Here is a 27,482-nt window from a genome sequence, read left to right as displayed (position 1 = left end):
ATGAATGAGTGATCTTGACATCTCCTTTGGTTCAACACAGGGCACTGTGAATTTCCTGATCCCTGACCACTCTGAAAAGGGTTGGGGGCCCTTTCTATGTGCTTCCACGATACTCCATACTTCTCCTAGTATAACACTTATCATTTTATTATAATTGTTTTCTCCCTTTACCAACTTCCCACCTGCTATGGGGCCTATAATACCTAGTGACCTATACAATCCCAGAGCCTAGCATAGAGCCTAGAACACATTAAAAATGTGCTGGGAAGATGAAGGGATGGATGGATGGATGGTTGGATGGGGAAGACGGTCATCCAGTCAATCTGTCTTTCAGGAAATCTCTCTTGTGACCAATCACACCTATCTGCTAGATGGGTGAATGAATGAATGAATGAATGAGTATATAGCTGCCTGGAAAATGTTAGAGAAGACGACTGCTGGAGAAAACTCCAGTAACTTACAGAATATGAGGACCTTGGTTCTGATCTGCATAGTACTTACTTGATCTTTGATTTTGGGAAAGATCTCTTGACTTCCTTTTTTTTTTGTTTCTTCACCTGTAAAATAGATATTGCACTCCTTCTTAGTTTGCCATTTAGAGCTCTTGAACTTTCTCATTAATTATATCCTACTGTGACCCTTTGATCCAAAATGTGTCTCACCTGGGGCCTAGAAAAATACTACAGGACTAAAGATCCCAGAAACAGATAGAAAAGAAATAGAGACAGAGACACAGACAAGGGGGTGGAACAAGAGAATAATTTTATGACAATGGGGTGGGGCTAGAGTGCTTAATAGGAAGTGCAAATCACAAATTAGAAAGGAAAGGATCATTTATATGACCATTTACACAAAATAAACTTATGCATGATAAAACCAGCAAAGACAAAGTTGAAAGGTAAGACACACACACACAGAATAATGCTTCTCATCTGCATGAATTTGCTTTTTCCATTCTTTCAGTCTATCACACTTCTGCCCCTCTTCTTTGCCTGACGCATACAGAAGAACTTCCTGTATATCTCCCTCCTCAGGTTGACCCTCATCTGTGTTACCACCTCAGCCCACCTCTTAATGAAGGCACCGTGCCACACTGTATTATAATGGTCTGCTTACCTGTCTGTTCCCCACTCCTTACACCCTAACCTCAGTGAGCCTCTCTAAGGCCAGGCCTGGGTCCTACCTATATCTTTATCCCCAGCACCTCAAACAGGGTCTGGTCCATTGAAGAGTCTCAATTGAGTGCTTACTGAACTAAATGGAACCATGAACACAATACTATGGAGTTCTTCATTCTGTCTGCAAAGAAGGAAGAAGGATCAAGGAAGTTTCACAGGGTAGGTGACATTAGAGCTGGGTCTTGAAACATAAGTTATAAAAAGATAAAAAGCTACAGGGGCATCTGACTGGATTGCTTCACAGAGGTGAAGAAACTGCATCTAATAGTTTTTAGTAATAATTATGGTCATGTGGGTGTTAGCTTTATCAAGACGGGTGTTTTGTCTGTTATTCAGGGGTATGTGCCCAGTGCCAAGAACAGTGACCACTCCATAGTAAGTACTGTTTGTTCAATCATTTGGACACTTATATGAGGAATTCATGGGGAGTTAAAAAAAAATGATGCAGTGTAGTAGATTATTAAGTCCTATTATGTGATAACTCTAAGTCATTAGAGTAGGAGTTCCATGAAAGTAGGGAACAGGTCTTTTCTGATCCCCTAGTATCCCTTAGTGCAGTTCCAAGCAATGTTGGTGCTCAATAAATATTTGTGTAAAAAAAAGAATTAATAAAAATCTGGAATATTATTACATCCTAAAACTGTAAAGGCAGGGTGGCAAAGGTGAGATAGGTTGAGACCTGTGACCCTTTACTAGAGTGCTTGCACCTGGACAAACAACTCCTTGAACAACAAAATACAAAGAAACTGGAAGGGACTAAAAGTAACTGCATGCATGCACAGCTGGGGCAAATTATGAACAGTAAGACACAAAAAGGCCAGAAGCCAACTGCCACTTCTGAGGTGTTAGGAGCAAAAGTAGGGTACTGTCCATGACCCCTGCACACAGCACCACCAAGGGGGTGGGAAGTAAGACCCAACGCAGCCAAAAATAATAAATAAAATAAATTTATATTTTAAAATATCTGGCTGCTAAGCTAGGTTCTGATACAAGCTATCTGGCCTTGGTTAAGTGCCTTAGTTTCCTCACCTGACTGGTCCGTTAGGAGACTAAATGAGAGGATGGATATATACGCACTTAAGACAGTGCCTGGCAGGCAGTAGGCACTCAGTGAATGTGAGTTCTCTGTAACACGAAGACAATGCTAACAGCTAAGATGACAGTCACCAAAGAACCAGTACGTACAGTTTTACAGGGCTAGAAAAGGATGAAGGACGAGCTCCTGCCCCCTCCTTGCCAAACGCTACATCTGGGGCGGGGGAGACTCTAACCCGTCACGCAAACTAAGTTTCCAGTTTCCAGCCGCACCTGCCTCCGGCGTCGCTTCCGCCTCCGAGACGTCCGCGGGGGCGACGGCCCGGTCTGGCGGGTTGCGCGCCTGCGAGCCTCCCGGGGAACTCGGAGCCGCTCCACGGTGGCGCCTGCCACTACCTTCTTCACTCCTTAGTAACCGCGACGCGGCGGCTGCCCGAGTAGGCGGCAACTGCTGACTGGAGCTTCTAATTACTACAAGTTCCGGCAACCCCGCGACCACTTCCGCTGGCAACCTCGCGTCAGCCAGCCCCAGCTACGGATCCCGATGGACTCCGCGCTGCACGTCACGCCGTCAGCTCCAGCCAGTCGGCTTCGGACAAGTAGGAGGGGAGGGAGACACAGAAGCAAGCAAGATGGCGGCGGCGGCTGCTCAGGGAGGGAGAACTGGTGGTGGCGGAGGCGGTAGTGGGGCTGGAAGTGGTTCCAGCTGTGGGACAGGCAGTAGCCGCAGCGGCTTGCTGGACAAGGTGAGAAGTCGGTTCTTGGGGGCAGGCGAGGCCTGGGGACGCCCGGGAGGCGGCGAGCCCCCTTTCCCATCCTCGCCCCCTCTTCTGCTGCTTCCCAGAGGGAGTGCTCGTCTGGCCCACCGTGGGAACCCTACGGGCGCTTGTAGCCAGCTCCCTACACACCTCAAACCCGGGCTCTCTCCTCTTTAGGACTTCTTTACTTCTCGGAAGTGTTCGGTCCTTAATGCCGGCCACTACAGCTTCTTAGGAATATTCGATTATTCTCACATTTCAGTGCAGCCATCGCTTTTCCTTGGTGGTGCTGGGGGCCACTGTTGAATGTGCCCATTTCACCGACAGGGAAATGTGAATCCTGACTGAATGAAAGCCGCTGTTCGAAGTCAGTAGTCTCCAATCTCCCCATCACGACCGCCACACTTGCGTGCTGCTACATATTCTAGAGTGCTTTGGGCCATTTGCTTACTGAAGTTTCTAGGCGTTTTATCTCGATACCTCGAATACTGAGCTTCGAGTATTGACTTCCCCTACGCGCTGATAGGAAGCCTTTAAGATTTATCTTTTTTCCTCTCTCCTTCTTCACCCTCCCCCTTCCTTCCCTCCCCCCGTCCACGCCAAGTGCCCTAGGTGAATCGTATTCATGAGCTTGTTACCTGCTCAGGCTTACCTCTTCTCCCCCTCTACCCATCCAGTTGTGGTTTTTTGTTTTGTTTTTTGTTTGTTTGTGTTAATGTGGTCCTAACAACAAGGGCTTAAAAGAAAAGAAAAAAAGGAAGATTCTTTTCCTGGGTTGGCCCTTCTTGCCCTTTGCATAGCATCTCGAGAGAAACAATTGGCGTGTAGGTCTGGGTCCTAGTACTGGTTCTGCCTCTAATTAGCTGTGTGACCTTGAAATGTGCTTGTTCTCCCTGTGTTTTGTTTCCTCATCTGTAAAATGAGGGACTTAGCCTTAATGTACCCTAAGGTTCCTTCCAGTTCTCTCATTGTAGGGCCCTAAGCCAGTTTGATGAGAAATGTTAAGCATGGGGTCTTTAACATAGTAAATAGTCAGGATTGTTTCCTTTAATTGAAAACAGCTTTCAGACTTCTCTGTGCTTAACACGTGGTAGGTGCTTAAGAAATGAATACATGATCATATTGAGGGGTTTGGATCCAGATGTTTTTGCTTCTCTTTTTGGGTGTCATTGGTTTTGAATTACATGGTTCTCACACTCTTAACCCTTCTTAAGAGATAGGAACATGTTCTGGGAGTTGGGATGGTAAATCGCTCCAAGGTGTGTGAAGGTGTTGAGAATTGATGGTCATTTTCATACACAGATCCTGCCTTCCTGCTGGGTGAACACCTCACGGCCTATGTTTATTCTGTCCCATTGAGTGCTCTTGTTCTTTGTTCCACTTGGATCATCACCAGCAAACATTAAGCATGGACAGTCTGCTAAGGCAGTGATTACTGAAAAGTGTATGGCATCAGTGCGTTTTGGAAGAACCTGCGTTTGGGGGTCAGAAGATTTGGGCTTTGACGTAGATCTGCTAGTTTCAAACTGTATGAAGATTGGCAAGTCATTTAACCTCACCAAGCTTTCCTTTCTTCACCTGAAATATTAGGGTTTTGGGGAGAATCAAATGAGATGATATATGTTAATGATCTCTGTAACCTATAGTATCTAATACAGAGGTGTAATGGCAGAGGAAAATAATCAAGAATCCTACTGTCAGAAAGTACTCAGTATAGCTGAGTATAGGACATGGGGTACCCAAAATATTAAACATAAAACTATTTGGTATTCACATGTGTACTTTTTAGAGAAGTTAAAGTGAGAGAATGATCCCTGAGATCTAATTGATAAGGGGATGAGAGCCCTAGGGAAAGACCTCATGTTTGAGAGTGGAACTGGGACCTTATTTTGAGAGAGAGAGAGAGACAGACAGCCTACCAGTTAAGAATGTCCTTGAACAAAGGTACACGGTGCCTGATGTTTCTCAGGTACTGAGTTGACTGTTCTCTAAGACAGGGGTCCCCAACCCCCAGTTCCTGTTAGGAACCGGGCCGCACAGCAGGAGGTGAATGGGGTGCCAGCGAGCAAGGCTTCATCTGTCACTCCCCATCGCTCGCATTACCTGCCTGAACCATCCCCGTCCACCCACCCCGGTCTGTGGAAGAATTGTCTTCCACAGAACTGGTCCCTGCTGCCAAAAAGGTTGGGCACCGCTGCTCTAAGAGACCTGTAAAGACAAATAGGTAGAATCAGATGAAGAAGGGCATGGCTTGCTTGAAGTAGAAGTAGGAAGGAAGTCTGTTGAAGGTTTTTGAGCCTAATATATAAAGTGGTTTTAGAAAAGTTATTCAAATAGTTCGGAGTGGCAGAAATTAGAAGTCTTCTAATAAGGCCTCATACCATACTAGTATATGGGGTTTAATATAAAAAGAAAGACAAGTTTGAGTTCTAGTGCAGCATGTTAAAAACTACATGTTCTTGGATAAGTTATGATATCACTGAACATAAATTTCGTTATGTGTACATTGTGTATGCCCATACATATGGTAGGCTTGTTGTAAATATTAAGCCATAATATTGGTAAATGTTCTTTGTACAGGGCTATAAAAATAGAATGATATGGTGAGGAGAACCCTAACTTGAGTAGCAGAGATAGATAAAAGGCCTCAGAAAGGAGCACTTGGCAGAATTAACTGAGAAGTGAGGGGCCGAGGAGAGAGAAAATAAGTCAGGAGCTGTTTAGGTGCTTTTTCTTGGAGAACTTCATTTCAGCCTTACATTGAGTTGTTTTTCCTCTGAAGTCTCTGGCATTTATTGCACATGGGAATTCAGCTGTCACTTAATATGACATACTGTTTTATATTGTTCTACCAATTTGTCCAGTTTCCCATGAGACGTTCTCTATAGTGATCAACACAGAATAAATACTTGGAGCATTGAATTTAGCAGAGAAAAAAACCTCAGATCTGCCACCCCAGTCTTCAGAAACTGCCTTAGAGGATGAAGCCTCTATTTGAAAACTGAGGGTACTGTGGAAGAGCAAATGGGGAAAAGATGTTACTCTCAGTGGAGCAGGAGCTGAATGAATAGAGAAGCTTTCACTCTGTGGGAATGAGAGGCTGTTACCTTACAGTTTCTTTAATTTGATTTGTCTTGATTTTTTGGAGGGTTTTTATTTTATTTCTTGCAGCTTTGGTTTTATTTGCCATGAAGAAATGTAATAAAGAGATGCAAATGTGCTTGTAGTTTTCCCTAAGCAGATGTGAGTTTCTGCTTCTATGAAACTGACTTTGAGAACAAAGCAATTTTAGTTTCCTGATCTTAAAGATAGGTATGCAAATATAACCTTCCAGCTTCCATCACAGAATAACTTAGATCATTGCAGTAAGTTATTTTTCCCAAAATACATCAAAGCATTTTGTTCTACATAGCAGGCTATAAAAATTGTTTGCTTAATTTGTTTTGGCTATTAAAATTGACATGTGGCATTAAAGCATGCTTTCCAGAACTATATCCAAATTCTTTTAACCTCATAGTTGGATTTCTGTCTCCTGGCTGGATGTTTTTTGGCTATTAAAATTGTTTTGGCTATTAAAATTGACATGTGGTATTAAACCATGCTTTCTAGAAGTTATATCCAGGCCCTTTTAACTTCATATGTGGATTTCTATCTCCTGGCTGAACTGTCAACCTGATCTTAAAGTACCCCTTTTATACCTTAGTAGCTGAGAACATAGGTTCTGGAACCAGGCTGGCTGGCTGGCTTTGAATCCTTGCTCTGCCACTTAACAGATATATGTTCTTGGGCAAGCTAATAAATCTCTTTGTATCTCAGTTTCCTCATCTGTAAATTGGGGATAATAATAGTATTTACCTTAAAAAGTGGTTCCTGGCACATAGTAAGCACTCAGCAAAACATGTATAGCTGCCACTAACTAGCTTGTTACTCTGGATTTCAGCTTCCTTAGATAATATTTTTTATAACATATGAAGACTGTCTACATCAGACTTTCTTGGGGTTTTAGTTAAAAATACAGATTTCTGGACCTCATCCCAGACCTGAATCAGATTCTCTGGGGGTGGGGCCTGGACAGCTGCATGTTTTCACACATAGCTGTTTATTTATTTATTTCCTCTACAGTTTAACAGTCACATCCAGGTTGAGAACTAAGGGGGTTTTTTCTTGTTTGGTTTTTAACTATTCTGCTTAATCAATAGTGTTTTCTCGAAAATGTTTATAATGAAGAGACCTTGAAGTTCATGTGTTCAGCCTCCTCATTTTATACACATGGACACAGTTGGAGAGGGGAAGATGAAGCAACTTGTTCAAGAGCACACAGCGAGTTAATTACAATTCCAGAACCTGGCTTCCCAGCTCTTAATCCAGTACTCTTACCTTACTTATTAGTACATTGCCTCTCATACTGGAGCAGACCATGTGCTAGCTAATGTAGTAGTGGAAAGAGCATCTGTTTTGAGGTTGGAAGACCTAGGCTGAAGCCTTGGCTTTGTCACCCACCAACATGTGTCCTTAGATAGGTCATATATACTCTTTTGCTCTCTTCAGTGGGATCTTAGCTTGCCAGACTCGAACAGGGTAGTATGCCTGTACCCTAACCCAGCTCTGACAAAGAGGGTGAACAGTTTTATGGCAGTACTGTGATGTGTGTGTTTGTGTTTAAAGAAACAAGATGCAGGCTTTTAATACCATTTTTCAAACTAAACTTTAAAAGCATCTCAAAACTCATTATTTTTGACTTCATCAAAATTAAAAACCTTTTCGTGTCAAAGGACATTATCAAGAAAGTGGAAAGACAGTCCACAGCATGAGAGAAAATGTTTGCAAATCATATATCTGGTAAGGGTCTAGTACCTAAACTATATAAAGAACCTTACAACTCGATAATAAAAAGACAAACCAGTTTTTAAAAGAATAAAGGATGTCGGACTTCCCTGGTGGCGCTGTGTTTAAGAGTCTGCCTGCCAACGCAGGGGACATGGGTTCAATCCCTCCGGGAAAATCCCACATGACACAGAGCAACTAGGCCCATGCGCCACAACTACCAAGCCTGCGCTCTACAGCCCATGAGCCACGACTACTGAGCCCATGTACCACAACTACTGAAGCCTGCACTACTAGAGCCCGTGCTCTGCAACAAGAGAAGCCACCGCCATTAGAAGCCCACACCCCGCAACAAAGAGTAGCATCCACTCACTGCAACTAGAGAAAGCCCGCATGCAGCGACAAAGACCCAGTGCAGCCAAAAATAAATAAATAAATATTTTTTTTAAAAAAGAACCTGTTATTGCTTCCCCAACGTTGATTTTAAAAAAAGCAAAAAAAAGGATAAAAGATGTGAATAGACATTTCTCCATAGAAGATATACAGATGGCCAGTAAGCACATGAAAAGATGCTCAACACCATTAGTTATTAGAGAATGCAAATCAAAACCACAATGAGATACCAGTTGTATGGCTATAATAAAATAAGAAAATAACCATTATTGGTGAAGATGTGGAGATATTGGAACCCTCCTACATTTCTGATGGAATGTAAAATGATGAAAGTTAAGAAGAGTTACCATATGACTCAGCAGATCCCACTCCTAGTTATAAACTCAAGAGAATTGAAAATGTGTGTCTACACAAAAACTTGTACACATGATCATAGCAGCATTATTCACAATAGCCAAAGGGTGGAAGCAACCCATAAAAGTGTGGTATATCCATGTAGTAGAACATTATTTGGCCATAAAAAGGAATGAAATACTGACACGTTACAACATGGATGAACCTTGAAGATGTTATACTAAGTGAGAAAAGCCAGTCACAAAAGGCCACATATTATATGATTCCATAGATATGAAATGTCCAGAATAGGCAGATCCATGCAAACAGAAAGTAGATTAGTGGTTGCCAAGGCTGGGGGTGGGGTGGTAGTAATTGGAGTGACTGCTTATGGGAATAGGGTCTCTTCTGGGGGTGATGAAAATGTTCTGGAATTAGATGGTGATGATTGCACAACCTTGTGAGTATAATAAAAACCACTGAGTTGTACATTTTATTTTTAAAATTTATTTATTTATTTTGGGCTGCGTTGGGTCTTCGTTGCTACGTGGGCTTTCTCTAGTTGCGGTGGGCGGGAGCTACTCTTTGTTGCAGTGTGCAGGCTTCTCATTGTGGTGGCTTCTCTTGTTGCAGAGCACGGGCTTTAGGCGCGTGGGCTTCAGTAGTTGTGGCGCACGGGCTTAGTTGCTCCGTGGCATGTGGGATCTTCCCGGACCAGGGCTCGAACCCATGTCCCCTGCATTGGCAGGCAGATTCTTAACCACTGTGCCACCAGGGAAGGCCAGAATTGTATGTTTTTAAATGGTGAGTTTTATATGTGAATTAGATCTCAATTTTAAAAACATTCTTTTTATTTTTACAGGGTTTATGGAGTAACCTTTAAAGCTTCAAACTATTATTTTTTTTAACTATTTACCACTATATACACAGTGGTATCAAAGATTTTAACAACCTCTATCAGCTCAAGTCCCTTCTTTAGCTGTTGCCTGCACCATTTCTCTGTTCTGACCTCCGTCTTGTCAAATCGTAGTGGTTTTTCTTATTACCTGGCCTTAAGTATTTGACTCATCGATCACTTCTTTCTTGAAATATTATCTTTATGTGGCCTCTAGAACACCACTTGCCCTGGTTTTCCTCTTTCTCCACTTATCTGTCTTTATTGTTGTTATTTTTTCTTCTGACTTGTAAATATCAGCAAGCCCCTGGCCCTCTCCATGTACACTCATCCCAAGGAGATAAACAGTGTCATGGCTTAAATTCCATCTTTAAGTTGATGACTTCCACATTTATATTTACAACCTAGACCTCTCCTCTGAGCCCAGATTTATATGTCTAAATGTTTGCCATCTCCACTTTGATATCTGTTAGTTACGTTAGACTTAAGTAGCCAGATCCAGTCTACTTACCTCCAGTTACTCTGGTGTTGCCACTGATACTCATGCTCATAATTATCGTGTGGTCATTTCTAACTTCCAACTTAACTCCAGTGATAACTGCAGCCAATAATAAGCCACTATTAAGCAAGTAATTTTCTTCGCAGTATTTCTTGCCCATTTTTATAAAAAATAGATGGAAATTGAAGATTAAGTATGTTGCCAGGAGCTATAATGTCTCTCTTTGAGATATCCTGGTATTCCTTAATTGGAATCTGAATTAGATGACAGTAAGCATTCTCAAGACAGACATCGTTTGCTCCCCAAATTGAACATTTTTTTCTTATTTTGAACTTACTGCTTTCTGATCTTTTGCCAAATGAGTGCATATGGGAGGTAGGGGTACGTATTTCCAACTCAAATAGTATCTCAGCTTCTGAGTCTGCCATCAGTTTTCATAATCTTATTTTGGTTTAGAAAATTCTGAAATCAGTGTAACTGTAGAGCTTAAACATCTCAAACTCATCATATACAAATGGGTATTTCTCCTTTTTCCTCCTCTGTTTCTTATCTTGGAAAACAATATGACAGCTCAGAGAGTTATCTAAGCCGGAATTCTAGTAGAATGGTCATCTCTATCTTCTCTCTTTCATGTTTCTTGTAACTAGTCTGATGTTAAGTCCTGCCAATTCTACCTCATAAATAATCCCCTTTCATCCCCTTGCTGCTGCTCTAATTCAGGCCCTGCATCTAAATCAGGCCCCATCTGATGTGTTTATCTCCATTGTTACTCCCCTCCAGACCATCTGCTAGGTTGCCACTAAAAATGACTTTTTTGAAAAAAAAAAAAAAAAAAAAAATGACTTTTTAAAAAAACATAAGTTTGATTATGTTGTTCACCTGCTTAAAATATTCTCCACTGAAGGTCCCAAGTCCCCTAGCCTAGTAAATAAGGCCATCTAGGATATGCTCCCTCCGTCATGTGCTTCATCTCCTACTACCTTCCCCCTTTGCAGCCTACATCCACTTTGTAAACTGAGAGAGATCAAAGAAGAGAGAAAAAAGGTTTATTAATTTTTCTTAGAGCCATGCTCAGTTCTTTTAAAATCAGAGCAGGGTCCTTCCATTGGCACAGCTCACTTCTGGTATCCTTCATCTCTTCAGTGTGAATTGAGGAATCCTTTGAGCCTTACTGCCCAGTTGTCAAGCTAAGGAACGTTATGAAGCAATCCACGGAGGTCTTTATCACTGCATAACTTTACTTCTGTTTTCACTGCTACTAAAATCTTTTTATTATTCAGATTTGCAGTGGAGAATAACTGAAGTGAGTCTTTGTAATGTTCTGTCAAAGCCATCAAATGCATAATTTTTGTGTATGGTTCGTCATCCAGGTCTGGCATCAGTGTGCTGGTTTGATAAAGTGTTTTATGTTGATAGTGGCAGGGAAGTAATTTCTTTAAGATAGGACTTTTTGAACTGTATTTTCAGTCAAATAGCAGTTGGTTTTAACTGGAGGAAAATGGAAAATTCCAAATATTTTGTATTCTGCAGGTTTTGTTGGCATGTTCAAGATTAAAATCTTTTTAAGATTTTTTTTGTTATTAACTATAACTTATTAGATAAGAATCAAGATACTTTGTATGGCTGTCACTTCAGCGGTCTGTGTCCTTTTGTTTTTATGGCTAATAATTCCTTTCCTTATATTTTGTGGGAAGCAGTGTAGAATAATGAAAGAGCACAGGTTTTGAAATTATGAAAACTTGATTGAGTCCCAGCTTTACCACTTCCTAGCTTTCACCTTGGGCAAATTTCTTAAACCCTTAGTGTTATCTGTAAAAGGAGGATGCTAGTCAGTTTGGGCTGCTCTCACAAAAATACCATAGACTAGATTGCTTAAACGACCAAACTTTGTTTCTCACAGTTTTGGAGGATGGGAGGTCTGAGATCAGGGTGCCAGAATGGTTGGGTCTAGTGACAGCCCTCTTAACTGGTTACGGACAACTTTCTCGTATCCTCACATGGTTAAAACAGAGTAAAAGCAGGTTCTCTCATGTCTTTTTATCAGGGCACGAATCCCTTTCATGAAGGCTCTACCCTCACGACCTAATTACTTCCCAGAGGCACCACCTCCTAATACCATCACATTGTGGTTTAGGATTTCAATTTACAAATTTGAGTGGTGGGAGGAGGGTGGAGATGATGGACAGGGGCTGGAATAGTTAACCAAGAAAAGAGTAAGGCATGGTATCTAAGAAAAGGGGGATTAGCCCAAGAGAAGGTTAATGGAACTCCCTGGGTCATAGTAAAGGGAGATTCCAGGATGACAGTTAATACAGCAGGACTGGAAAGAAATCCACCTAGATTGAAGCAGTCCAGAAGGCTCCAAGAGAGATTTCTCCAGGAAGATGAAATTCACAGAATGCTGAATATGATTGCAAATATTGAAAGGAGAGTTAAACAATTGAGGGAGAATTTGAGAATATATTGGTGAGAAATACGTTGTATGATTAAAAACAGCAACAAAAACAATAGTAGCTCCAAGAAAAGCAAAAAGCTATGCAGGAAAGAAAAAGTAATCCTAATACACATGACTCATCTGTGAATAGCATTTATGGTCATATTGTAACCTCCAAATAATGATCTAGCAAAAACTAAGGTATAAGACCAAATCAATATTGATCTACTATAACTATATTAAAAAGATGGTGAGGGAGGAGCAGGAAAAATAAATGTGAAAATGGCAGGGGATGAAGTGGTTAAATCTCATCCTTCATGGTGAAAAGTCAATAGATTTAATGCTGAGAACTGAAAATAATAATATAAACTTTTTTTTTCCCCCCAGAGATGTGGATACCCAAAAAATCAGCCAAAGGAGTTGAAATTAGTGCCTGTCTCTGGAGAGTGGAAAATGACAATAGAAAGAGTCTTAAGGGGAGGGGAAGCAGGACTTCTATTTTTTTTATAACTTACAGAACTCTTTAAACCATGTATATATATGTATGATGTTGGTGCAAATAATAACTAAATAAGTCAATACTTGTGATGGTTGATTGTGCTCAATATACACATATCTATAATACACAGGAGGGAATGCAGGGAAGAGGAATTGTGTGCAGAGTTACCACATCCTTACAAAAGGAAGGTAATTTGCACTTAGGGTTGAGGAAGAGAAGAGTGAGGGAAAGAAGATAGTCCTGAATAGCAATAGAGAGTACATGACCAGGATCGTACATTTTAGTTGATGGGCAGTTTTTGAGAATGATGGAAAATGTCCATTTTCCTGCCTTTTTTCCCAGATGTATCTCTGTACTACAGCAGAGATGCTATTTGCTTTGATATAGGCTAAGGTTTTTCATTTACACAGAATGGATGATGCTCCTATCTCTTCAGAAATCAATTATAAACTTTCTTGTTTATGTAATTCACTGGAAATGTTCCTGTACCACTTACTGAAGATCCTTCTAGGTACCAGTGGAGTTAGAGCTGAGACTATTTTAGCACATGTTGTAATGGCTTCTTCTCTGTTTTATCCCCCAATATTGCCAAGAAGTTATCCTCTGAATTGTAGAGGCAAGTTTCTTTTCTGTGATGCACTGTAGGTAGTGATGGGTGGCTGGGTTTCTCTGAGAACATAATTTTTTTTTTTTTTGGAACGAGCCAAAAAATTTTTAATGACTTTGATTCACAAATAGTTCAAATTCTGTTATGGATTCTGGCTATACAAGTTCTTTCTTTTGCTTGCTATTGTCAAAATGGGATTTACTAAACTAAGTGTAAGCGACCTATTTAGCTAGATAGCCTATGAATTTCTTCTTGGTTCAATTTGTATTTTTTAAATTAAGTGTCGTGTGATTTGTAGGCTGGCAGGCTATGAGAATCATCATTACAACATGCTTCCACTAGTAATTTTCTCAAAGAAAATTCTTGTTTTTATGAGACACAAAGGGGAAAGCCTTGATTGAGTTTTAATCACTTGAGGTATGACTGTTTTAGTTCATGTTTTTTCCCCCAACAAACTTCACAGAATAGTTTTTCTTTTTTGTGTAATAGTATATAGAATCACAAAATTAAGTTTGATGAATTATATTTCTACACTCCTTTAAAATCTTCTCACGTTTTACAGATGTTTGTTCCATCTTTATTTCTTGTATGCAGCATCTCTGAACTTGTTCTCAGTCAGAACAAAGTCATGTACCTAACTGTTGATAGGACTTAGTTCAAAATGTTCTTTCCAACAGACTACACTGGATTTGCTGTTTTCCTACAGTTAAGACATGCTGATAAAATATAAAAGTTGTTGGCAGACAAAAATGTATTAAAGGAGACCTTTGTCATTTTGTTAGCATCCGAAAGTTCATGGATGTATATTGTCTGGATTTTGTAGTCACAGAATGAAAGGATGAACAAGTGCAATTCCTTTCTATTCCCACATTTTAGTAAAATGGGGATGGGATATTTGAGTTCACACTATAGTCTCTGCAGCCTATGTAAGTGTTCTGGTTTTGGCCTTGTACATTTGACTTTCTAGCATGGAGACTGGCAACATCATACGAGTACCACCAGATTCTAGTGACCTAGTCTCCTTCAACTTCATTTTCAAGTGTTTTGTCTTTTAGCTGTCCAACATCAGAAGAGAGAATAAATGTTATATATACTTGAGAATGCTCTTAAGGAAGTAGTTCATTTTACTTTTAGTAAGATGCCATATCTCTTAACGCACAACTTATCTGTTTGATTTACAGTGGAAGATTGATGATAAGCCTGTAAAAATTGACAAATGGGATGGATCAGCTGTGAAAAATTCTTTGGATGATTCTGCCAAAAAGGTACTTTCTTTGGGGGTGGGGAGCGGGGAGTCTGTTACTATGTATACAGCTGATGGCACATCTCTTGCAGGGTTTTTTCCTTCTATGACTTAGAATGACTTTAGTTTTCAGTGTTAGGAATTGAGTCAGAAAGCATTTTCTAAAATCCTTACAGTGTATATAGGGGAACAGGTGTTAAAATGTAATTGTTAGTTACCTCAAATTTCTCTTCAGAATCTCTAATTTTTGAATTCTAGAAAGCTGGTAATCTATCATTTTTGAGGTTAATTAGCCTAGAGGCAAGAGGGTTGAGGGAATATAGGGCATTCAGCCATGATGGGTCATCTCTGTATTTTAAAAGGGAAAAGAAAAGTTTAGCTTCATTCTAGGGAGATGAGGATTTAAAAAAAAAAATGTATGAGAAGTTGATGAACTTTTTCTCTGGGATCTTTGTAAACAGGTTGAATTTTTTTTTCGCTCAGAGTGGCAAAATTCTGACTGGAGATAACAACTTGATCATTTATATGATTAACATAACTTTCATCATGGAAATTAAGAATAAAAGCAGATACAAAGAGGGAGGTATTCCTATTAGCTTGCTTCCTTCTTCTTCTCACTAGGTACTTCTGGAAAAGTACAAGTATGTGGAGAATTTTGGTCTAATTGACGGTCGCCTCACCATCTGTACCATCTCCTGTTTCTTCGCCATAGTGGCTTTGATTTGGGATTATATGCACCCCTTTCCAAAGTCCAAACCTGTTTTGGCTTTGTGCGTTATATCATATCCTTTAAGCTCAGGTTTGTTTTCTACTGACAGTTTTTTAAAATCTCTACTGGTACTCTTCTCTGCTTCTTACAAAAAAACAAACTTTCATCCTGGGGCCTGCTCATGTTACGATTTAACATTATGAAATGTGAGCATCTGTAAATTTATGTTATAATTATCATTGATATTTTAGATTCAATACAGTTATTTTATCTTTAATTCTGTTTAGTTATTAATGTAGAGGTTATAATCCAAGTGTGAGCACCTAATAGGAAAACACATAGGAATAGTGAGACCCAGCTCTTCTCATTTCTAGCCTAGAACTTAACCCATTAGACCAGGTTGCTTCAAGCCACTCATGCCAGGGTATAGGTATACCTCACTTTATTGCACTTTGCTTTATTGTGCTTCATAGATAGCGCATTATTTTTTTTACAAATTGAAGGTTTGTGGCAACCCTGTGTGTTGAGGAAGCCTGTTGGCGCCATTTTTCCAACAGCATTTGCTCACTTTGTATCTCTGTCACATTTTGGTAATGCTCACAATGTTTCAAACTTTTTCATGATCATTATATTTGTTATGGTGATCTGTGATCATTAACTTTACTATTGTAATTGTTTTTTGAGGCACCACAAACCACACCCATGTAAGACAACTAACATTTTAATGGATAAATGTTGTGTGTGTTCTGACTGCTCCAGACCAGCCATCTCTCCATCTCTCCCTCCTCTGGGCCTTCCCTATTCCCTGAGACACAGCAGTATTGAAATTAGGCCAGTTAATAACCCTTCAGTGGCTTCTAAGAGTTTAAGTGAAAGGAAGAGTTACATGTCTCTCACTTTAAATCAAAAGCTTAGAAATGATTAAGCTTAGTGAGGAAGGTGTGTTGAAAGCTGATATAGGCCAAAAGCTAGGACTCTTGTGCCGGTTACCCAAGTTGTGAGTGCAAAGCAAAAGTTCTTGAAGGAAATTGAAAGTGCTACTCCAGTGAACACATGAATGATAAGAAAATGAAACAGCCTTAATCCTGATATGGAGAAAGTTTTAGTGGTCTGAATAGAAGATCAAGCCAGCTAGAAGATTCCCTTAAGCCAAAGTCTAATCCAGAATAACGTGCTAATTCTCTTCAATACCAAGAAGGCTGAGAGGTGAGGAAGCTGCAGAAGAAAAGTTTGAAGCTAACATGGGGTGGCTCATGAGGTTTAAGGGAAGAACCCATCTCCATAACATAAAAGTACAAGGTGAAACAACAAGTGCTGATGTAGAAGCTGCAGCAAGTTATCCAGATCTAACTAAGATAATTAATGAAGGTGCCTATATATACTAAACAACAGATTTTCAATGTAGGTAAAACAGCCTTATATTGAAAGAAGGTGCCATCTAGGACTTTCATAGCTAGAGAGAAGCTTCAAAGGACAGGCTGACTCACTTGTTAGAGGCTAATGCAGCTGGTGACTTTAAATTGAAGTCCTTGCTCATTTACTATTCTGAAAATCCTAGGGCCCTTAAGAATTTTGTATCTTCTCTGCCTGTGCTCAATAAATGGAACAACAAAGTCTGGTCGACAGCACACCTGGATGACAGCACATCTGCTTACAACATAGTTTACTGAATATTTTAAGTCCACTGCTGAGATCTACTACTCAGAAAAAAAGATTCCTTTCAAGATATTACTACTCATTGACAATGCACCTGGTCATCCAAGAGCTCTGATGGACATGTACACCAAGATTAATGTTGTTTTCATGCCTGCTACACGACATCCATTTTGCAGCCCATGGATCAAGGAGTAATTTCAACTTCAGATTTTATTATTTAAGAAATACATTTTGTAATGCTGTAGTGCCATAAATAGTGATTTCCTCTGATGGATCTGGGCAAAGTAAATTGAAACCTTCTGGAAAGGATTCACAATTCTAGATGCCATTAAGAACACTTGTGACTTATGGGAAGCAGACAAAATATCAAACGTTAACAGGAGTTTGGAAGAAGTTGATTCCATCCCTCATGGATGACTTTGAGGGGTTCCTTACCTCAGTGGAGGAAGACAGTGCAGATGTGGAAACAGCAAGAGAACTGGAATTGGAAGTGGAGCCTGAAGGTGTGACTGAATTGCTGCAATCTCATGATCAAACTTTGACAGATGAGGAGTTGCTTCTTGTGGATGAGTAAAGAAAGTAGTTTCTTGAGCTGGAATCTACTTCTGGTGAAGATGTGAAGATTTCTGAAATGACAACAAAAGACTTAGAATATTACATTAACTTAGTTGATAAAGCAGCAGGGTTTGAGAGAAGATTGATTCTAATTTTGAAAGAAGTTCTGCAGGTGAAGTGCTATGAAATAGCACTGCATGCTACAGAGAAGTCATTCATGAGAGGCAGAGTCAATGAATGCAGCAAACTTCATTGTCCTATTTTAAGAAACTGCCACGGCCACCCCAGTGCTCAGCAACCACCACCCTGCTCAGTCAGCAGCCATCTGAACATTGAGGCAAGACCCTCCACCAGCAAGAAGATTACTACTCGCTGAAGCCTCAGATGATGGTTAGCATTTTTTTAGCAATAGTCTTTTTTAATTAAGGTGTGTACATTGTTTTTTTTAGACATAATGCTACTACACACTTAATAGACTACAGTATATGTAAACATAACTTTCATATGCCCTGGGAAACAAAATTTGTGTGATTCAGTTTATTTTGACACTCCTTTATTGTGGTGGTCTGGAACCAAACCCGCCATGTCTCCAAGGTATACCTGTTTTAGGAAAGGATCAGATTTTGGAGGTTCAGATCTGTGTCAGGTTTCCTTGAAGCTGAGGGGCTAGGCTGGGAGTTACTGAGCATGAGGTATAGGTGTGGCTTGTATAACAGCTAGAGAACCTGGGTTTGAAATTTCAAGTTGTTTTTGTGATAATTTTTGGAGACTGTTTGAATGCTGCTTACTTATAAATAGGAGTAATACACACAGAATTATTATAAAGATCAAATGAGAGATTTTATACTATATTTAGAATATAAAGTTAAATATGTTGATAGTTTTCTTGTGGTCCCCACTCCCTCCTCCCCAAGTCAATCTATACATACTGAACTTTTCTTTTTAACTTAAAAAATATATTGAATGTCTTTCCATATTAGTATATATAGGACTACCTCATTCTAAATAGCCACCTCATGCTATTGCATGTCTGCTATATACTGATATGTCCTAGTTGTTGAAAACAGGTCATTTTGGTAGGCAGTTTACTTTTCATAACAATCTTACAACCGCCGGAAATATTTCTAAAAATTCCACTTTGGGGATTTTTCTTCAGAGGCAGTTAGAAAGCCATTGAATAAAGCAGGTCCTGATCAAAAGTGGTATTATCCAAATTGATCTCAGATTATAGTCACAGAATTTGCACCTTGACTGCTTACAGTATCAGATAAATCATCCCAGTATGAACTTTTTCACTATTAAGGCAGTTCAGAAGAATATGCCATAGGTTCTAGAGACAGTTCTCAAAAGAGTTCCAAAGATCTTTGAACAATGACAGCAACCTTATTATAATTATATGGCCTCCCAAGAGAACGGCCTTGATGGAATTTCATTTGTTTGATTATATTTGTTTAAAACAAAACACGATCTTGCCATTTTTATAATCATGTCATTTTTATACGTAATAATAGTACCATTATAAATGTCTTCTGTGTGGTGTACACTAAAAATATATATACCATTACTAAATCTCATGACAATTCTACAAAGTCAGTTTTTATCCCCATTTTAGAGGTGACAGTATTAAGCCTTGGGATAAGGAGTAATTTGTCAATGTCACATTGGTTAAAAGCCAGAGTTCAAATCTAGGACCACTTTACTCCAAAGCTCATACTTTGTGCTATACTTTCCTGCCTGTCCCTTTCATAAAATTTAAATGACACATGTACACAAAGCTCTTTTGCCAGTTTCTGGCACACAGGTACTCAAGTATGATAGTTAATACTGTCAAAAACTGAGTATAATAATAAGCCTACATGTGTTGAGGAAGTAGTTGTCCTTCTCGTAAACTAAATTGTGGTAGTCGCCCAGCTAGCTCATTTGGTAGAGCATGAGACTCTTATAGTAAACTAATTTGAAGTCAGTTTTCCTCTTTTAATGACCCTTGAAATTGGTTGAGTGTGGTCAAGTCCACTGTGATTATTAGTTTTGTATTGTATGGAGAAATAAGCACAAGTCTTGACAAACTAGGTAATAGAGGATCTCTTTATATATGTTGTCCTTGAACAGAAAGATGAGAGCCGATTTATGTCCTGTACCTTTTTCCTTTCTTGTTTTTTGAGATGTTCTTTGCAGAACTAACCAGAGAGAGCCTTGCTTCTCTTGCATAAACATAAGGATGAAAATGAAATAGTTAAATTTTCAGTGTTCTTACAGCAAGACAAAACTGTCTTCTTTAGGCCTATCATTATGAAAGTTTTTGTAGCCCTTGCTTGTCAGTTTGTGTTATTTCTCTTTTGTGTGTATGTTTGTGTATTTTCCCCTTAACTTTATCTGAACCTATTTTGTGATGATGGGGATCCTGACCATTTATACCTCATATAAGGAGAAGAGCATCTTTCTCGTGGCCCACAGGAAAGATCCCACAGGGATGGATCCTGATGATATTTGGCAGCTGTCGTCCAGTCTCAAAAGGTATGACTATCCTCACAGATTCTTAAGTCCTGATGTTGGGTTTTCTCTGGGTGTTAGTCATTATCAACAGACTATTGTATGCCTACTCTTTGCAGATCATAGTGCTAGTCATATAAAATGAAGAAAGGATTGTGAACTAGAAGGTTTTCCTTTGTATTGCACTTCTGAGATTCCATTATCACAGAAGTGCTCTGAGGATAAATTGTGGGAGAAAGTACGTTGGTGGAAGAATAAAGAATGATTTTCTTTTTCCTTGTGGCCAATAAACTGAGCCAGTTAGAGAGCAGAACTATAAACTATATATGTATCTGTAAAGGCCAAAGGTATGAAGTCAGTTGTCTTTGAAGAACCCCATTAGCTTCTGTGTCTTCTGTGATCCTGACTGCAGTCTGTGCAATCAGGAATCTCTGAAACAATGCACTGGGCAACTCAGAGAAGCACAGTTCAGTCAGCAATGGGTGTAACTTTGTGCAGCTGACACCTCAGGTCTTTCTAGGTATCTAGAACTGGGTTCAAATTCCAGCTTGTCTCTTTCTAGCTGTGTGACTTTTGGTATATCAGGTAAACTATTTGAGCTTTAATAGGGTAAAAAATGATTTGTACAGTTTTTGTGAGGATGCCAACTGGTATATATAGTTGACTCTTGAACAACAGGGGTTTGAACTGCGTGGGTCCACTTATACATGGGCTTTTTTTCCAATAGTAAATACTGAAGTACTGCACAACCCATGGTTGGTTGAATCTGCAGATTCGGAACTGTGGATACAGAGGAACCACCTATATGGAGGAGTGACTATGAGTTACATACACATGGATATTCAGCTGCGCAGAGCATCAGCACCCCTAACACCCTCTAACACCCTCCCCCTGCCCCCATAGTGTTCAAGGGTCAACTGTATACCAAGCATTATGAAAGATGGCATCTGTTGAGCATTTACTATATACTAGGTATTGTGCCAACTGCACCGTCTCATTTAAACCTTAGAACAACCCATTTTAAAGATAAGAACCCAGGTCCAAAGGGTTTAATGAATTATTCCAGGGTTATAGAGCCCAAAAGTGAATCTAGCCACATCTGAACTCATGCTCTCAGTCACTATCCTAAAAACACATGGTATAGTTCCTAGCACATAGTAGGCTCTCAAATTTTAAGTACAGTTACTCACATATATGAAGGTAAGTGTAGCATCAACGCCAAACAGCCTCTCATTACCAGCTTGTGGAGGTATCTGTAAGGAGGAGCAGACCTTCATTCTGATGTTGCACCTGAGTTCTTATCTCCTGGCAGGACTCACAGCTGCCATTTTGGTCTCAGCTGTCATAAATCTGCACCCTGTGCCAGGCCCCTAAAGCAGAGTTTCAGAATTCTAGACCCTAGCAACATCTTGATTTCATTATTTACATTCTGACTTAAGTATTTTTTAAACAGCTTTATTGAAATATAGTTCCCGTACCATATTTCACCTATTTAAAGTAGTTCAGTGGTTTCTAGTGTTTTTAAAGATGTCTACAACCATCACCACAATCAACTTTTATTTATTTATTTAATTTTTGGCTGCGTTGGGTCTTCGTTGCTGTGCACAGGCTTTTTCTAGTTGCAGAGAGCGGGGGCTACCCTACATTGTGGTGCACAGTCTTCTCACTGAGGTGGCTTCTCTTATTGCGGAGCACGGGCTCTAGGCACACAAGCTTCAGTAGTTGTGGCACGCAAGCTCCAGAGCGCAGGCTCAGTAGCTGTGGCACACGGGCTTAGTTGCTCTGCAGCACGTGGGATCTTCCTGGACCAGGGCTCGAACCTGTGTCCCCTGCATTGGCAGGCGGATTCTTAACCAGTGCTCCATCAGGGAAGTCCCCTACAGTCAACTTTAGAGCATTTTTATCCTCTCCAAAAGAAACTCTGTACCCTTTAACAATCATCTCCCTATCCCCTCATTCTCCCAACCTGAAGTAACCACTAGTCTACTCTGTACATTTCCCTGTTCTGTTTATTTCATATGAATGGAATCACGTGTAATATGTGATCTTTTGTAACTGGCTTCTTTCACTTAGCATAATGTTTTCAAGGTTCAGCCATGTTATCAATATTTCATTCCTTTTTATGCCAAATAATATTCCATTGCATGGATATACCACATTTTGTTTATCCGTTTATTAGTTGAGGGACCTTTGAGTCATTTCCACCTTTTGGCCTTTAAGAATAATGCTGCTGTGAACATTCATGTACAGGTTTTTGTGTGGACAAATTCTCATATAATATACCTAGGAGAGGAATTGCTGGATCATATGGTAACTCTTTTTAATTGCTTGAGGAACTGCCATACTGTTTTCCAAAACAACTGCACCATTTTACAATTCTACTAGCAGTATATGAGGGTTCTGACTTTTTTCACATTCACTGCTGACTTTTACCAACTGCCACATTGTTGGTGTCTGTGGAAAGGAAATATGCCACCTCTGTTCCTTCTTGCTGTTGTGAAATACAGGCTCACTCCTCTTTCCTTAGAGATGGCTCCTGGCTCATTGGCACTCTCTTTAACATAGCTCCTTTCAGAAGGCTTGATTGATGATTTCAGTATCCAAGTAGATGATTATTCCAGTACTCTGGCCTCTTAGTTTTACTTCCTCTCCTCTGATTATCTTGTTTTCTGCCATGTCTTAAATACTTATTTCCCTGGACATACCCTAGATCTTGCTATTACTGATAACTAATTACCTTCAATAATTTCATTTTTAAGTATCCCACTCTTTGACCATTGCTTTATATTTTTCTAGTTTATCTCCTTCTTGTTCTCTTGTCCCAGCAGTTCTTCAGCCCCAGTGGCATCCATAATCCATTGAGCCTACCACCTTTTCCCTGGTCCTCTTCTCTTCATTGTCTCACTTCCTCCTTACCTAGCTTAGATTCCGTGGCATTTCTGTAGTGCAGTTACTCTCCCACTATCCTAGAGGATCTTTCATACCTTCTTCTCTATCCTCAAACCTCTTGCCCTCCTCCCCCATTTCACTCTCAGCTTCTTTTGTTTCTGGGAGGATAGCAGCAGTCAGAATTCCCCCATCATTATCCACTCACAGTGCTCATCATACTCTACCTTCTTTCTCAGTTCCTGTCTGAAGCCTCTTCTCCACTTGTCCACTCGATTCTATCCCTTCTCATTTACTTGATGTTTCCCTCTCTGCTTGGTTATTCTTTCTGGCATACAAATATGTTGTAATTTCTCCCACCTGAAAAAGTTGTTTTTCTTTTCACATATTCTCCTCACATGGTCTTCTCATTTCTCTGCTCCCCTTTTTTCTTCTCTCATCATCTCTTGGATTTGCATATCTTCACTTCTCTTTCCTCATCGTATTTGACCTGTCAGCAGCATTTGAACAGTGGATCACTCTCTCCTTGTTAAAATTTTTTTTTAAAGTAGGCTTGTAGGATACTGTAACCTTCTAATTTTCTTCTTACCTTAGTCTCTGTTCCTTAGAGTCCTGTGTGATTCTTCATTATCCCCTGTCTCTGAATTTGAAATGCCACTAGTGCTCGTTCCTAGCAGCTCTTCTCTATCTATATTCACTTACTATGTGTAATCTTATCCAGACTTTCAGGACTTTAATACCTTCTATGATGATGAAGATCTCTAAATCTGTATTTTCGTCCTAGACCTTCTCCAAACTCCAGCTATGTCCCAGCTTTCTGTTTGACATTGGATCCTAATAAGCATCTCAAAATTAACATATACAAAACCTAACTCTGCTATCCCTTACCTAAACCTGCTTTTCCCCATCTAAATAGATGGCAGCTCCATCCTTCTAGTTACTCAGGCCAGAACTCTGGAATCATTTTGACAACTCCTTTATCTCAATCCTTTGAATAGGTTGTCAGCAAATTCTGTCAGCTCTACCTTCTCATTATATTCATTCTAACCACTTACTATCTCCACTGCAGCCATCATCTCTCAATTAGGTTACTGTAATAATGTCCTAATGGACCTCTGCAGCTGCTCTCCCTGCCCGCAGTCTCTTTCCAGTACAGTGGGCAGAATGATCCTTTTAAAACGTCAGGCAGATCAACTCAATCCTCAGCGCAAAATCCTCTCACATAAAGACTGAAATCCTAAGCATAGCTTAGAAGTCCATGCTTATCTATTCTTTGCAGCCCCACACCCATGGACACACATTCCGCATCTCCTGTGGCTTTTATCCTGTCCCTCTCCATTCTGTTTGCATTGGCCTCCTTTCTGTTCTTCAGACGTTCTGGGCACGTGCTTGCCTCAGGGCCTTTGCATTTAGTGTGTCCTCTGCCTGGAATATTCTTTTTCCAGATAGCTTGTTCTCTTACCTCTTTAGGCTCTGCTCAAACATCTGCTCAGTGAAGACTTTCCATATTTAAAAGAATATCATAATCTTTATTTTATTGTTCCCTCACACAGCAAGATAAAAGTCTCAAAAGACACATTTGTCTGTTGTATTCACTGATGTATATCCTTAGCATCCAAAACTGCCTGACATATATGGTTAGTCCTGAATATTTGTTGAATTAATGAGTAACTTTTTAAAAATGCATTAGATCGTGTCCTGCCATCAGAGCCATGGAACGGGGCTCAAAAGTCCAAAAATTACTGTGATATCAGTTAGCGGCAGTTGATCAGAGCTTGAGAAAAATTTTTGAGGTGTTGAAAATATTCAAGGACCTTTACTCCTAGCTATTTGTAAAGGCTAGACAACAATTTATTGAGCTATGATGTTTTTGAGCACTGGTTAATGATAGGCACTGTTACAACCATAACAGTGATCCTGAAAAATAGGTGGTGCTTTTCCTGTTTTAAACGTGCAGAAAAAAGCAGAGGCTCAAGCCTCTGCTTCCTCTAAAGATAATACCAGCCTGACAGTCCACCGAATATGCCCTAATTAAATGGAGACAGAAACAGGTGCAGTTGCGGGGAGAAATGTCAGCCTGTCAGGGGTTGATGTTATAAACCCTCTTGAATAAGTAGAGATAGTAAAAGCCTTCAATATACCTTAAGGTGTAGCTAAGGGATCTCTGGAGTTCATGTAGTAAAAGATATCCCTGGCCTGGGATCAGGGTAGAACCTGGAACTAGATTGATTACAGGCATCAAGGACTGAGCAGCCTGGAATTGAGGAACATCTGTGAAAACAAGGGTTCTTCATTTATCAATAAAAATTTGATTGCCCAACAAACTCCAAGCTAAGAATAGAAAATAAGACAAAATCCTTGCCCTCAAGAATCCCTGAGACAGGGACTTCCCTGGTGGTCCAGTGGTTAAGACTCCATGTTCCTGATGTAGGGGGTACAGGTTCGATCCCTGGTCAGGGAAGATCTCGCATGCTGCATGGTGCAGCCAAAAAATTAAAAAAATAAATTTCACAAGTGATATGTGAAAATTAAAAAAAAAAAAGAATCCCTGAGACTCGTGAAGAACAAAAATACCTAATTATCATTTCAATAGGTAATTTCACTGACAGCATAGGAGCCTGTCATTAGACCTAGCAGATGATAGGCACTGAGTAATTGGGTTGACTATTAATTGACGGTGCATGGATGACAAAGGCAAGACATCTAACCCAGTTTGGGAAGATTTTCCCAGAAAAGTTCATGCCCAAGTATGAACTTAACAAATGGGAACGTTTGTTACAGACAAATCAGTCTCACTAATCAGGTGAGACTGGAGAAAAGTGTCTACTAGGAATACTCTTCTAGCATAACAACGAAGCAAAGGCCAGCAGTGAGAGAAGATGGTCCGTGTGGTTTAACAATCTATGACAAGGTAAAGGAGGCACACAGTAATTAAATCAGGGAAGACATGGCAACGCCTGTGAACCAGAACTTCTATCCTGAAGGTGCCCTGGAATTTTTTTTTTTTTTCTGGAAAGGATAATGTTGTATGTTCCCTATATCACTGGTAGCCAGCTCAGCCCTATTTTTCAAAAACACTTGGTGCTCTCTTGTTACTGGCTGAATGTCTGTTTGGTTTTTGATTTGTTATCTTTGCTTAGGTTCGATGACAAATACACTCTGAAGCTGACCTTCATCAGTGGAAGAACAAAGCAGCAACGGGAAGCCGAGTTCACCAAATCCATTGCTAAATTTTTTGACCACAGCGGGACCCTGGTCATGGATGCATATGAGCCTGAGATATCCAGGCTTCATGACAGTCTTGCCACAGAAAGGAAAATAAAATAGCCACTTCTAAAAGCAGCCATCTTTTGGCTGGATCATGCTGAATTGAGGGGTGAGGGAGAAAGAAACAGAGAACTTAATATGGATAAAGTAAGAAATGTAAAAAATGTCAGTTTTGTCTTGAAATTTTAGTCCATTCTGTATAAATAGAATTTTCTAGCTCAGATATGAGAAGTTGTAGCTCTGATATCTAGCTGTAGCCTCTTTGGTCTGCTGATTGCATTGTTTTGATTTGCTTTTCTGGAAAAGCATTTTTGCTAAAAACCATACAGACTTCCTCCTTCATACCTAGCAGTACTTTATATAGTATAGCTTTGTGCCATGCAGCATTTGAAGACTCAGTTTTTTAAATTGTTAACCTGTTGCTGACTTTACTGTGTTAATTCCCATTTCAACAGCTGTTTCCCTTAATTCAGGATACAACTTCTTGTGTATGACAGTTTTCCTTCACACACCATTTTTGTGGGTGTGTATATATCTGACTTGGGGAAAATTGGGGGAAAAAAACCCACAGCTTTTTAATTTGCTTAAAAGAGACTTTCTGCCTGTTACATTTTGTGCTCTTAACCAATTAAAGAAGCCAATGGCATTTTTAGTTTTATTTTGTCTATGTTTTCCACTAGTATATCCCTGTTGATTTGTTTGTGCCCTTTATCAACTGCCATTTTCTAAAATTTTTTTCAATAAAAGGAAAGAAGATGTGAAAAAATGGAGTCATAGTCTTGATGGAAGGAACAGAGCAGCACATGTTAACAGTCTTACTGCTATAGGTTCCTTTTGTTTCTAGGCTGTGTCACTGGTCAGAGGCCCTTGAGAACCTGTAGGTGAAGAACTGCTAGCTTTCCAGTGATAACAGTGATGACACTCAGTACTTACTTTGTGCCAGGCAGTGTTCCACGTACTTTACATGTATTAACTCACTAGTGCTCACAACTGTCCCAAGAAAGTAGGTACTGATATTATCTCCATTTTATAGATGAGGAAACAGAGGCACAGAAATTGAATAATTTGTCACATGGCTAACATTAGAGCTGGGATTTGAACCTGTTGTGTCTGGCTCCAGAGCTGTGAGCAGCACCGTTTCTAGTATTTTCCCACTATGGTCAGAGGAGAACTGGGCAGTTGCCCAGATCCTGTGACCTATAGGAATATTGTCCCTCTAGT

The 27,482-nt window shown here is 39.9% G+C and overlaps 2 protein-coding genes across 2 annotated transcripts in view; one reads left to right on the top strand and one right to left on the bottom strand.

Moving 5' to 3' along the window:
* XRRA1 (X-ray radiation resistance associated 1) overlaps positions 1-2,539 on the bottom strand; it is an 88,364-nt gene extending 85,825 nt beyond the window's left edge. Inside the window, exons 1-2 of the mRNA XM_024762006.1 lie at positions 2,487-2,539; positions 502-557 (exon numbers count right to left, since the gene is read on the bottom strand). The gene's annotated coding sequence lies outside the window, so the exon portion shown is untranslated. The remainder of the gene's footprint in view (positions 1-501; positions 558-2,486) is intronic.
* Positions 2,540-2,809: 270 nt separating this feature from the next.
* SPCS2 (signal peptidase complex subunit 2) lies at positions 2,810-26,919 on the top strand. Its single transcript, XM_024761995.1, has 5 exons — positions 2,810-2,959; positions 14,637-14,720; positions 15,320-15,480; positions 19,998-20,132; positions 26,135-26,919. Exons 1-5 carry the CDS (start codon positions 2,846-2,848, stop codon positions 26,319-26,321), a joined length of 681 nt encoding a protein of 226 aa, XP_024617763.1. The 5' UTR covers positions 2,810-2,845; the 3' UTR covers positions 26,322-26,919.
* The last annotated feature ends 563 nt before the right edge of the window (positions 26,920-27,482 follow it).

Source organism: Neophocaena asiaeorientalis, unplaced genomic scaffold (genome assembly GCF_003031525.2).
Source record: "Neophocaena asiaeorientalis asiaeorientalis breed wild unplaced genomic scaffold, Neophocaena_asiaeorientalis_V1.1 scaffold263, whole genome shotgun sequence".
NCBI classification, from domain to species: domain Eukaryota; kingdom Metazoa; phylum Chordata; class Mammalia; order Artiodactyla; family Phocoenidae; genus Neophocaena; species Neophocaena asiaeorientalis.
Note: the sequence above shows the minus strand (reverse complement) of the source record. Positions and strands in the feature narration are given on the sequence as shown.